Below are 12,625 nucleotides of genomic sequence, written 5' to 3'. Positions count from 1 at the left end.
TGGCAACAGTTGCTATCACTCTCAGGGGCAGGCCTGAGGATATTCCTCGCTCTACTTGTGCTTGGGCCTTTGGAAAATAAACACAAACAGTCATTTGGCTCTTTCATGGGAGAGAGTCTCCACTCTGCTCGTTTCTGATGAGTCATGTTCTCCTCACAGTGGCCTCCTGTCACCTGTATGACCTGGGCCACCGTCGCTCATTAACTTTTACTGCTCCCTGGCCTTAGGCAGAGAGAGAGGGCCAGACAGAGAGCCCCCCCCCCCCAAGTGAGGCAGACAGACCCATACCAACTTGACCCGTTCTTAAAATATTTTGGTTTTTGGTTATTTTGATAGCCTTTACCGATGTCTCTATGGACATTGATATCTGCAATACCCTCCTAACAGTCCAAATACATCTGCTCCTGAGCAACTGAACCTTCTTTTAGTCGTTGTAACAGAAGCAGACTGCTTCAGTGGAGCAATGTGCACTCTTTTGGAGTGTGCACTCTTTTTGCCTGTGATTTACTTCCGAACAAACTTGGATATGCGTGGCTTATCCTGTCTCCCTGGCCAGGGGCGCTGGAGAGGGGTCTGGGCTGAGATGAGGCCCAGGGCTGGGGAAGGCTCTTGCAGCAGCCAGGCCAAGTGGGCCTTTGTTTGGGGCTTCACCACTGCACTGACTGACAAAAAGCAAGACTGTGTTGCTTCAGAATACTTTTGAACAACTGCATACTGTGTATACAACACACGCACACACGCACACAGACAGACACACAGACAGACGGACAGACAGACAGACAGACAGACACACACACACACACACACACACACACACACACACACACACACACAGCATCTATTTATAACATTTGTTTTTTTTTTCAGTAATGCATACACTCAATCCTGTGTTTATTTTCCAACAAACATACATTTATCTGGATCAATCCTCTCGGGTCTGTTGTGTTGAATTTAGTATTGCTCAGTAATGGCATGCTCAAAACACATTCCTGTTTTGGTGTTCTGCTTCAGTAGTCGAGTTCTCTGTAAGATGTTTGTTTGTACTGTGGTTTTAAACTTTGTTGTCTGTCTATCTGGATATGGTTACAGATCTGCAGAGCAGGAGCAGCTGTGGGCATTTTCCCAGTGGGCTGATAGCGCCCTCTAGTGAGCAGTAGTGTATCCTACAGGATGAAATGACCACAGTCCATAGATAGTGTTGCATTTATTATCTTACTCTACAGAGTCCTCTTTTTCCTTTTAATTAAAAACATTAACCATACCAGGAACCTGACTTTCATATTTTTCCTCATGACTTAGTTTGTGATTGGGAAACAAAATCAAACATTAGCTTATATTATGATGGTAGGAAAATCTGTCATGCAGCAATATCTCTGCCACATCACCACTCATAAATGCTGCCATAAAGTCATTCACTAGTTATATGATAAGGCTAGCCATGTCTTTTTAAGACCCCCATGCTATAAATGTAAATAAGTATTTATTTAGAATATAGTTGACATTTCTACTAATCATTCATTGAATAACACTTGAGTCACTGATCAATGATTCTCTGAATCAGTGGTCACTGTTGCCCTGTTGCGTATTACTGACACATGCTTGTTAGGCTGATCAGTGGCTGACTTCATTTGTTATCAGTCTTCTGGTGCAATGTGAGCCTTTGCATATTCAGGTGTTTTTGTGTCATTGTGTGTGCACGTGTTTGTGAGTGTGCGTGGTTGTTTTCTCAGAGGCACGTGTGCCCAGGTGGGATTGGCATGCTGTTTGGCATCTCTTGGGCCATGCCTGCGTCTTCTCCTGGTCTGTACACCTCAGTGCCAGTCTGCGTGGGTAGTACCATTGGAAGACCTGGCAAAGCTGTCCGAAAGAAAATAAAGGGAAGTTGGCACTAGCTGATCGATGGGGTACATTCAAGGTTTAAAAGTATGGAGCCTTAGCAGCTCAATGTCATTTTAGCTTTTGGATGGTATGCATGTCATGTGAATAAACATGAATGTTTCCCATCAGATTTATTGTGACTGACTCCTGTTAATGGGTCAGGAACTTGCAACACTCCACTGAGCAGAATAGGACCAGTAATCGGCAGAAGTCAAGGAAAATTTCTGCAGAGCTCATTGCCTCTTTTGCCATGTGTATCTCACATTCCCAGGACTGTGGCTTTGGTCTTGCTTAAGGGTCCAACCACCCATATTACACTTAAATGTTGTATGAAACTGGTCTGTTTGTAAGGAATTGGGTGAAGAGAGGCAGCAAGCTGGGTGAGGGGCGTTAAGTTGGGCTTACACTGTACTGATGCAAGGGCAGCTTAGGTAAGAGTTGGTTGGAGGGAGGGAAAAGCTTCCTTTCTGTTGTGGACTAGAGCAGCTCGGGGACCGTGAGCTCACTGAGCTGTCAGTCCATCTAGTGAAAGCTTCATCAGTCAGAGAAACCCCTGAGCCCCTCCTGTGTGGGGATGATGTCTCTCAGACAAATAAACAGGCTCCTTCTCAGAGTCTGGAGCAGACCACCCGCAGGAAACCAGAGTCTGAGGTTGCATGCACCTGTGGACTGGGCCACTGGGAACAGGTAGCGTGGCAGATTCAGGGAACTGAAGATGTTTTCATATGGTGGCCGTTTTATAATGGCAGGTTTGTATACAAAACTTGTCAGCATTCACATTCTGACCGAAATGTAACTGAAAGCCATTTCCAAGATATTCAGTTTCACTGAATGCAATATTTTAAATGTGCTACACATCTATACATAATGCACAGTGTTTTCACTTGGATATGTATTATTGAAGGTTTGGAATTGATTTAATGAATGTCTATGTAGGGAAGCTTACTAAATGGCTTACTTACAGTTTGGTACTGGCAGAATTACAGAGATAAATTGGTTTGGCAGCATCTCCTGGGCACCAAGGGGACCACAGGCCAAGGCAGGGTCTCCAGAGGACATGAATGAGAAGACATCGGCGTTACTTCCTGGAGTTTGGCAGAGAGAGCACAGAACAAGATTCACGTTCCTTTCAGGAATCCGATTATCAGATGAGTTTGAGATTCACTACAGAGATGATTGAGTGGTGTAGGACGTGAAACGGGTAAAACACACTACTCATTCATTTCATTTTAGGGTTAACGTTTGCGTGTCACTTGCGTGGTTTCTTGCTGCAAAATGTGTCGCAGGTGTGCCGAACACACATTTTCACATACTGGGATCTTCTGGCATCTGCCACTGGAGGCCATTTCAAGCAAGGCATAGAGGCTGTTTGAGCCTGTGGTTGGAGCCTGGGCGAGGGTGTGTGAGTAGGAGCGGAGCAGTGCAGTACCTTGCTGTGGGCCTTTGGACTGGGCCTGGACCCCAACTCCGACCCCGTCCCCAGCTCCGGTGGAGGCTCCAGGGCCGCCCCGGGCCCCAGTGGCCCCTTCTCCCAGCAGCATCTCTAGCAGGAGGTTGTCGACGGCCGCCTCCCCGAGCAGGCGTGCCAGCTGGAGGGTCTCGACCATCTGCCAGGCCACGCTCTGCAGCGGTGGCAGCATTAGGAGCAGCTCCCCGAAGCGCCCGCGCTGCTCATATGTGGCCTCGTCCAGCAGCACCTGGGCCTGGAAACGGACTTGCCGCACCGCCTGAGGACTTAGCAGCCCTGGGCAGTCTGGCAGACGGACACGTGAAGACACATGCACGGACGCATGCACACACACACACACACACACACACACACACACACACACATTACAACACATTACAGACAAAATAACATGTGAATCCGAACATTGTTGCCATGTACATCTCATTTATTTGAAAGATGCCCTTAATAGAAGACACTATGAGACAGAGTTCTGATCTGATTGTGATGTAGTTATTAACTCCCTGTAATACCTATGGGTAGTCATGGGCCATTTTTGGAGGGATGGATGGCACTTGGTGGACTGAGCTGAGCCCAGCAATGTTTGTTTGTGTAGCTAGTCAACACAGACTGGTCCTCACACTGGCCTGACAGTTTGGCGAAGGCCAGTCTGTTCACTTGACCTGGCCCCGGTGGTATAATCAGACCGCTTAGCCAAGCGGCTATAAAAGTCCAGAGACCAGCTTTCCCTGCCAGCAGCCTCACAGATATTAATAGTTTTCCACAGGACGCGATGAAAATGTACCACCTAAGCAAACTCAGGCATGCCAAGGGGGGGTTATTGGGGAATAGGCTAGTTCATTACAGAGGACACCATCTTTTATGTTAAGATGGAACACAAAGATGGTGTATGTGTCTATTGTGAGACCCCAAACACCAGAGGACTACCGGGATACACTGGGAACACTGAAGATGTGTCAAAGTTTGTGCATTGCCAGATGTTTGAAGAACTACAATTATGGGTGCAAGGGATTGACTGAGCCATATGGGTGCAATATCTCCACTGACAGACCTGGGGCAAAGAAGACGATGGCTTTCAGACAGGCGAACTCCATGTCGGTGACATCCAGCTCTCGCAGCGGCCTGACAAGCTCTTCCAGAATCCGGGCCGCCACTTTGGACACCTCCATCTCGGGTCCGTTCACTGGGATGATGAAGTCGTTTCCTGCGTGGAGAGAAAACCACAGTGGAAACCATCAGGGCCCGAAGAGTGGCCCCGAAGATTCTGGCTGGATTGACTGCCTGCTGGCCAAGCTAAACGAGAAAGCTCACTTACCCAGAAGGATGATGTCATTGTAGGGAAGGGAGCGGCGCGCCACGCCAAGGATGAGATGCTCGGCAGAATGGGCTCTAAGCAAGGCCACCTGCACTCAGACACATCACAGACACGCACACGCACGCACGCACGCACACACACACACACACGCACACACACACACACAGACAGACAGGGACGCTTTCACACATCAGTGCAGAGAATGACCAAGCTTCTCTCAAGTAGTCCAGGGACCTCTAAACGGCTGCCGACATGCCTCGGTTTAATGCTGACTGGCTCATCCATGCCGGAGAGATGCCACACAGTGACGTGGCACAGTGCTAAAAGTAGCATAACATGTACACAATGACCCTCATTTATCAATCGAATGTAGAAACCAGCGCAGATCTAAGCACAGGAATCATAATTACAACAGGGCTCATGTGTGATTCATGAAGTGTTCATATCACTACAATTCCAGGATAAGAATAAACGGGTGTTGGTAAATGTGGCGGCTGAAAACAAGAGAAATTTAAATATCATACCCTTTATATATTATCATTTTAGAGGCCTCGCCCCTAGAATTTACAACATAGAGGTGCTTCCAAAACTTGGAACTTCCAATACATACAAAAGAGAAGTATTTCTGAACTCAAGATGTGTAACAGACTTTGTTTTGCAGACAGAATGCATCATGTGCTGCAATGAAATGCATTCATCGCAAAACCGTATGACACATAATATGCCATTTGACCCATAACTCTCCAACTTTTCAATCATCTGCCTATTCTATTTATATATGCTGCACCGTAAGACCATCCCAACTCGAAAACTTATGTACACAAATTGAGACTTGACATGACTTGACGTACGCCTTTTCTCTGCTTGTTTTATGTTGTTTGTATGTTTGTTTCGTAGATGAGGTATGTAAATGTGTGTGTTTGTATGTGTGTTTGCGTGAGTGCCTGCCCACCCTGTCGTCCACCGGCAGCTCGCAGAACTCAGGGATGCGCTTTGCCCACTCCACCAGCAGAAGGAGCTGCTGCTTCATGGATTCACATACATCCCCTACGCGGGCAACCTTTTTCATGCCTATGTCACAGGGGATGCCAGGGACTGAAGACAGGAACTGGAGAGAGAGACAAAGATGAGAGAGAGAGATGAGAGAGGGAGAGAATATGAGAATGGGGAGAGAATATGAGAATAGGGAGAGAGAGGGAGAGGAGAATAGGGAGAGAGAGGGAGAGAATATGAGGAGGAGAGCCTCATTCACATGACATGACACAGCAGAACACACAGCACAGCACAGATGAGAAAGACCAAAGCATGAGTACTAGTCTTTTGCAGCAGCATTATAATTTCCACACACCAGCATACTGAGGACAACCCCATCATGTTAATGGCTGAGCAGTTGTCATTGATTCCAATGGCTAAGCAATGAGCAATGAGGTCACTTGGAGACCAGGAGTCTTGGAGCATGCAGGTGTGTTTGGCTGTCTGATTTAAGAGATCACAGAGAGGCACAGATGGGCAGAGAGATGTTGCATGAGGAACTTACAAGGGTGGGTGTGAAGTGCAATGATTGCAGCAAGGAAGTGATGTGTGATATATGACTAGTGTGACTAGCATGGCCGAGAAGAAAAAGAACTTGTCGAAAGGACATGTCAAGGCTGACTGTATGAGAATAGGAAAGCGTTCGAGGTGTTAGAACAGGAATAGCAAGAGTAGAAGGCGAGAAATGGGTGAATGGTCACCCCTCTTCCCCCGTACCCCTTGGCTGTGGCTGCCCTGAACCCGTTTGATAAATCCTGCTGGCGTGCGATCAGAGTTTGGTGGTGCTCTGGCAGCGTAACGCATGACACATTGCATGAGGAGCAAAGCCCAATGGAAACCAGCTCAGCCTTGTTTTGTGCCCCATTTGTCAATCATCCAATTAATTTCACTGCATGCCTATGGCATGCAAAGAGGAGGTCTGGTTGTTATTATGCATTTAGAGCAAATTGAACGCTGGCACAGACTCCAAGCCTGTGCAATGCAATTAAATAGGCAGTGATCAAATTGAGTCCCTGGGCAATTTGACCGTTCTCAGACATAACCGAAGCCAGGAGTCCATAGTTAAGATTTCCAGGGGACTCAAATGGCTGCCTGTCTTAGTGAGGCCTGAAGAAAATACAGCCTTGGCCTCTCTCTCTCCCTGCATCTCTCAATGACACTGATAATTCAGAGTTGTATTAGGACTTCTCAGGCAAAAGGGAAATAGGCAAGAGCGAGTCTGTGGTTTGCCTCTGCCCTACCTCCCTGCCTCCCCATGGGGAGATGTGATTGTGTAGTGGGGCCCAGGTGGTTGAGGCCTACCTGATGTGTGCTGGCTTCTGCCTGCAGGAGCATGTTGATGGACAGCGTTCCCAGCCTCTGTCCGTCTCTCTGACAGCTGATCCGGTCCCGCTCATTCTGGACAGCTGCACACACGACATGGAGGCACAAATGAATGTTATTGATTGTTTTTTTTTTCTTCCCCTTGTGCTTTCATGTCTTAACAAGCGCTACTTTTCTTATCCCCCCTAGAAGAACAGGAGAACATGCATACAGTACATGTGGCCTGGGACCCACCCCATTCCTATGAAATTAATTTTCTCTGTTCTCTTTTTTCGCTTTGAATGCAACATAATGAATGTGACGTCATGATGTTGTTAGCTGTGCGATACCTACTGAAGGAGAGAGGGTTGTTGTGAGGAGTATTGTTTTAGCCTGTTTAGTGGCACAAGACGACCCCCCCCCCCCCCCCCCCCCACACACACACACACATACACATACACACACACATACACACACACACATACACGCTTTCTTTGGTCTCATGGTTTGGATTGTTTCCAGCACAGAAAAAAGTATTTGATTACGACCTTCTGGTCTGGCGTGAGAAAGGAACGTGATCAGAATATGTGCAGTCAGCTCGTGCTGTGCTGTGGTGTGCTGCGGTGTGGTGTGCATCCCCTCAACAAGGCCAGACAGTGAGGCCCAATCTGAAACCAATTAGTCATCTACAGCAGATTTCACGCCAGCCAGCCAGTTAAGTTCCTATTAGTCCCGCAAAATGGCACTTGTATGGCACAAACATAGCCTCCCTCTCCTCTGCCTGCTGGTAGGTCTGCAGTGTTCCAGTCTTTGCTTTTTCTTTGAAGGTTCTGGTTGAATTTTTGGACATTTCATTGGAAACTAGTTTTGGCATGTTCTGTTATCATTTCAATTTGATGGCTTTCATGATGATATAAGACCTACCAGATAGGCTACAGTTCCTGGAGTAGTGAATATATTGGGTGTTCTGTCTGCCTTCTTTGAAAAACCTCTCCACCACAGTCTGTCTGTTACGTAAAGCGCTCCAGGACTGTGAGTTATAAAGTGAGTTTCTCTGCAGGGGGAAAAAAAGACCCTAGCAAATATTTGCCCAAACTGAGCCATGTTAATTATTGATGTGAACAGGCCATTCATTGCTCTCCAAATCTCGTCTCTCTTCTGGTGATTGGGAGCAGTCGGTGGGAGATAACGACTAGCATGCATATCGTCTGTATGGCCGTAGTGCTCCAAGAGTGTGGGGTGCAGGGTTTCTCCCCTTGGGGCACACCACCCCTCAGAGCGCAGCTTGTTCAGAGCCACCCCCCCCCCCCCACACACACACTCACACACACACACACACACACACACACACACACACACACACACACAGACACCCACCCACATAAACACACACACACACACACACTTCTGCAGGTCTTATGTAATATAGGCAAACACAGAGAGCTGTACACTTGGCCTGTCCAGGCTTCTGTGGTCAACAGATGTAGCTGGATGCCAAATTTGGTGTGTGTGTGTGGGGTGGGGGGGTAACAGGATGTTCCATTAACTTTGGAAAGAAATTTACAATTTTCTTTACCTATCATCTCTGGTTCCACAGTCATCACATGAAACATGTCTAATTCTCTGTAGTTCTGAGAATCATACTTGTAAGGCTGTAATGGTGCGATCGAGTTTCTCACCTTCTTTTCTCATGCCGGCCCTGAAACACTTCCTGAGCCGGCAATAACGGCACTGGTTCCGCTTGTCCTTGTCCACCACACACTGTCTGTTGAACCTGTGGGGGCAAATACACACACACACACACACGCACACATGCACACACAGACACAGGCTGACTATCACATGAGCAGGGGCATGTATGGACCCTAATGAAACACTTCAGGTGTCATACTCAGGCGTCTGTTGATTTTCTTTCTCATATGGCCAGAGATGGTTTGAGTCGGGCCTATTCTCTGTCTGCCTGCATAGACAGGCCTTCTAGCACAAAGACAATTTGCCTCAGACACACAGATCACATAGGAGTCTGAAATTAGATGGACCTTGTCAGATTGAACACCTTCAGGTGTGAAACAAACTTCCCACATTTTGTTCTCTCTCATTGACTCAAGGTCCAGGCCAGCTGTAGTATACATGTGACTTTGATGTCTTACTCTACACTAGATGTACAGCATCATCTGGAAAAGTCAACATTTATAATTACACATATCTAAGTAAAACATGTATAATGTAATGTAATGTAATATAATTAATTATTCATTTCAAATAATAATATAGGAACATTGATCAAAGTGCTGTTTTGGAGTATTCCTATTGAGTTACCAATCCAGTGGCAGCTACCCTGTTGAACTGAACTGTTGGAGACATGGGTGTTATGGTGTCTGCCTGATTGGATTGGTCTCCTCCCTCACCTCACCTGTCCTCACCTGCACGTGTAGGCGTGGTTCTTCCTCACACTCCTGCGGAAGAAGCCCTTGCAGCCGTCACAGCTGGCCGCGCCGTAGTGTTTGCCCGTGGCCCGGTCTGCACAGATGGAGCACAGGCTGCCACTGCTCGGGGGCAGGGATGGCGCCGGCCCTGGCACCAGTGGCTCTGCCATTGTCAGGAAAACAGACACGTGCTGATGGGTGAGTTCACCTGTTGGGTTACACCTGTACTGCACTGTGCTGTAGACACAGGGTCAGATCTCTAAGTAATGTTCTACAAGTATTATTAAGTATCTACAAGTATTATTACTAGGTAAATATCCATTAATAATTTGTAATTTGGTATCTCTTTGGTGTCCTAGTAGATTAAAACCAAATTCTTTGTAAGTAAGACAAACAGCATACAGTATATTTATGTTAATGAAAACAAAATCCCTGAATGAGTCAATAGGAGGCAATCTAATGGAATGGAATCTAATCGAGGATGGCTATGACTTCAATGCAACTGATTAGTTTGAGTGATCTCCAGGCATGTACAGGGAGAGCAATTAGAGAGTTCCTTTGCTTTTGACAAACATACTCTCATCCCTACACACATGCACACAACACACACACACACACACAGACACACCCACACATACTCTCACTCTCACATACCGCAGTACCACACAGGCAGACACGCGTTTGTGAGCGCATATGACATCTGTGTGTGTCGCCTGAGCTGTGTGGCTTTATGAGAGCGGCAGTAATAAAAGGCTTATTGGTAGAGATATCACCAACCTCTCTGCTGGCCCGCTTCACAGGCCTCTAAGGACTTGCGCTCCTTATTACTTGGAGAAAGAAGAAACTCCCCATTTAATTAAACCAGTCACAGGTCAGTGGCAAGCCAAAGCCGGCGCAGCCATTTTGTGGTTAATTTCGCTCTGCAAGCTTGCACAGTTTTAATTCAATCTGCCGGTGACTGGGGCTAAATTGCATTCTGTCAGTATTCAAGCAGCCCTGGATTGGCTCAGACAAACTGGTCACCATCAAACATGCTGTTTATGTAGCTTATCTGGCGGACAATGACACTCAGAAGTAATGTATGTAAATTGCACTTATTAAGAGTTTGAGGAAGTGAACGGTAGAGGATTACTCTTCAACGTGCTGAATGCTTTTCTAGGGTCAAAGTCTTGTTGGATTGAATTAAGTGATTACAATGCATCCACCAGCCGTCTCTCTTTCCCTCTTTCTCTCTGCATTTGTAAGGGAGAGTCCTGGTAATGTGCGCAGCTAAAGGTGCCAGAAAAGATTCCCTGATTCAGCAAGTCCTCTTTCCTAATGACGGCAGAAAATGAGATTATGGCTGACAAACAGAGAGTGTGGGGGTGGAGTATGCATGCACTTGTGTATCTATCTGTGTGTTTATGTGTGTGTGTGTGTGTGTGTGTGTGTGTGTGTGTTTGTGGTGGGCTGCCAGTGGGGGCTCTGACTTTTGAACGGAGCTCTCATGACCAGATAATAGCCGTTGTAGTTTTTGAGCAGCTTTTTTCTTCGAGATACGGGTCGGGTGTCTTTGGAAGGACACCCTCCCCTGCCCTCGTGTGCCATGAGAAAATGCCAGAAAAATCCCTGGGTGTGTGGGAGTCGTAATGTGAGGCACAGAGAGTGGTTAAGCACATGTTACTCTTGGCCTGCTCCTCAAAGGCTCCGGACGACCTCGCATTAGTCTGACAGACAGGCAGACTACAGACAGACTACTTTTCATTTTTTTGACCCCGCTAAATATGTCACTAAAAAGCACTGTCTGATTGCAGCTGTGGGTGTGTGTTTAGCTCATAGCTAATGTTACTCACACGCTCTCTGTGTGTATCCACGTGAGAATACCAAGATTATGGATAATAACTTGAATGCAGGTTATTGTGGTCACTGATCATCAGCTGTTATTTTGCAGTGAGATTGGGAAGCTTTTCAAACGATTCACCGAGAATTATTTCCCATGACAAAATACTTTTCGTAAGCGCACAAAAGACATATTATGAATGTGAAGCGTGTCATGACCATTACTCTCGCCCAGCTCATTACCATGTCACTGAAACATAACGCTACCTTTTAGTGCAGCCTGAGGTCACCTGACGAACAAAATACAATATGAGAGACTCATGCTAATATAAACTGCCGTGGCAGGCTGACTATGTTTACGAGACTTGGTAAGTAAACTGTATGACAGCTGGAATTACTGGAGCTCTTTTACAGACTTTCATCACACAAACCCTCCACTGGCTTAGATCTTTGCCATTAGGTTGAAGAGTAAAAGTTGTCCCATCCAGCGGTCATGACTCAAGACATGTCAGGCTGTCCGTCAGTCTGTCTGGACTGGGGTCACAGGGTCAAACATACCTGCCTCTTCAGGAAGTGCTCTCAAGCTGTCAAACTCCAGCATGGTGTAGGATGGCTCCAGGTTCATGCCATAGTCATTGGTGTCCAGGTCCAGCCCAACTCTGTGGATCCGCATGCTGTGGTGCGCTGCTCCCTGGCTACAAACAGTTGAGCACAGGGCCCAGCAGTGACCTACCTTACTCTAACAAGGCCAGTGGGCAGATTTAAGGACCACTGTGACCCAAATCAGCCTTACTCCACGGTTACTCCTCCGTTACACCTCCTCACTAATGAATTACTATTAACTCACTCTTAGTGAATTAAACTCCTCTCACACTATGTGCCTTCCTCCTTCTTTGGCCTACATCAAAAACTAGGATTCCCATACAGACATTAGTGGCAACCCCCCTCAGTCCTCTGCTGTGGAAAGATATATTGCTCTGTCACATACAGCTGACTGTTCTCAATGGTAAAAAGACCTTTGGTCAGAGTCGTGCTCATCCAGTAACTTTCAGTATGACAAAGATGGCCCATATACAGGGACTGATACCCACGCGGAGAAACAAATAGAAATGGAGGGGGAGCAGGACAAATAAATAAGAACATAGGCACCCAGTGAGATTCTGCTAACTGTTTGCCTATCGGTTTGCAGAGTTCTTATCAGTGTTGAGGGTAGTAGCTATAGGGGGAGGGATTTGTAGATTTCTGGCACATAAACATCACAGAGGAAGGAAGAGAGGAAATACAAAAACAGAGAGAGTTTATAGGTTTAAACAGTCACAACATTTCAATGCAAAATCAATGTGTAGTATTGTGCTAATCTGGCAAAGCAAATTTGTTGTTTTTGTT

The 12,625-nt window shown here is 46.6% G+C and overlaps 1 protein-coding gene across 1 annotated transcript; it reads right to left on the bottom strand.

The window, feature by feature from the left end:
- Positions 1 to 1,187: 1,187 nt before the first annotated feature.
- Positions 1,188 to 12,407, bottom strand: hnf4b (hepatic nuclear factor 4, beta). Its single transcript, XM_042062300.1, has 10 exons — positions 11,798 to 12,407; positions 9,419 to 9,584; positions 8,675 to 8,769; positions 6,996 to 7,099; positions 5,614 to 5,769; positions 4,662 to 4,749; positions 4,398 to 4,550; positions 3,308 to 3,631; positions 2,841 to 2,963; positions 1,188 to 1,857 (listed from the first exon to the last, which is right to left on the bottom strand). The coding sequence occupies exons 1-10, from the start codon at positions 11,910 to 11,912 to the stop codon at positions 1,727 to 1,729; spliced, it is 1,455 nt and encodes a 484-aa protein (XP_041918234.1). The 5' UTR covers positions 11,913 to 12,407; the 3' UTR covers positions 1,188 to 1,726.
- Positions 12,408 to 12,625: the final 218 nt, after the last annotated feature.

The sequence above is a fragment of the Alosa sapidissima genome, chromosome 14 (assembly GCF_018492685.1).
Source record: "Alosa sapidissima isolate fAloSap1 chromosome 14, fAloSap1.pri, whole genome shotgun sequence".
Taxonomy (NCBI): domain Eukaryota; kingdom Metazoa; phylum Chordata; class Actinopteri; order Clupeiformes; family Clupeidae; genus Alosa; species Alosa sapidissima.
This window is presented reverse-complemented; position numbering and strand designations above follow the sequence as displayed.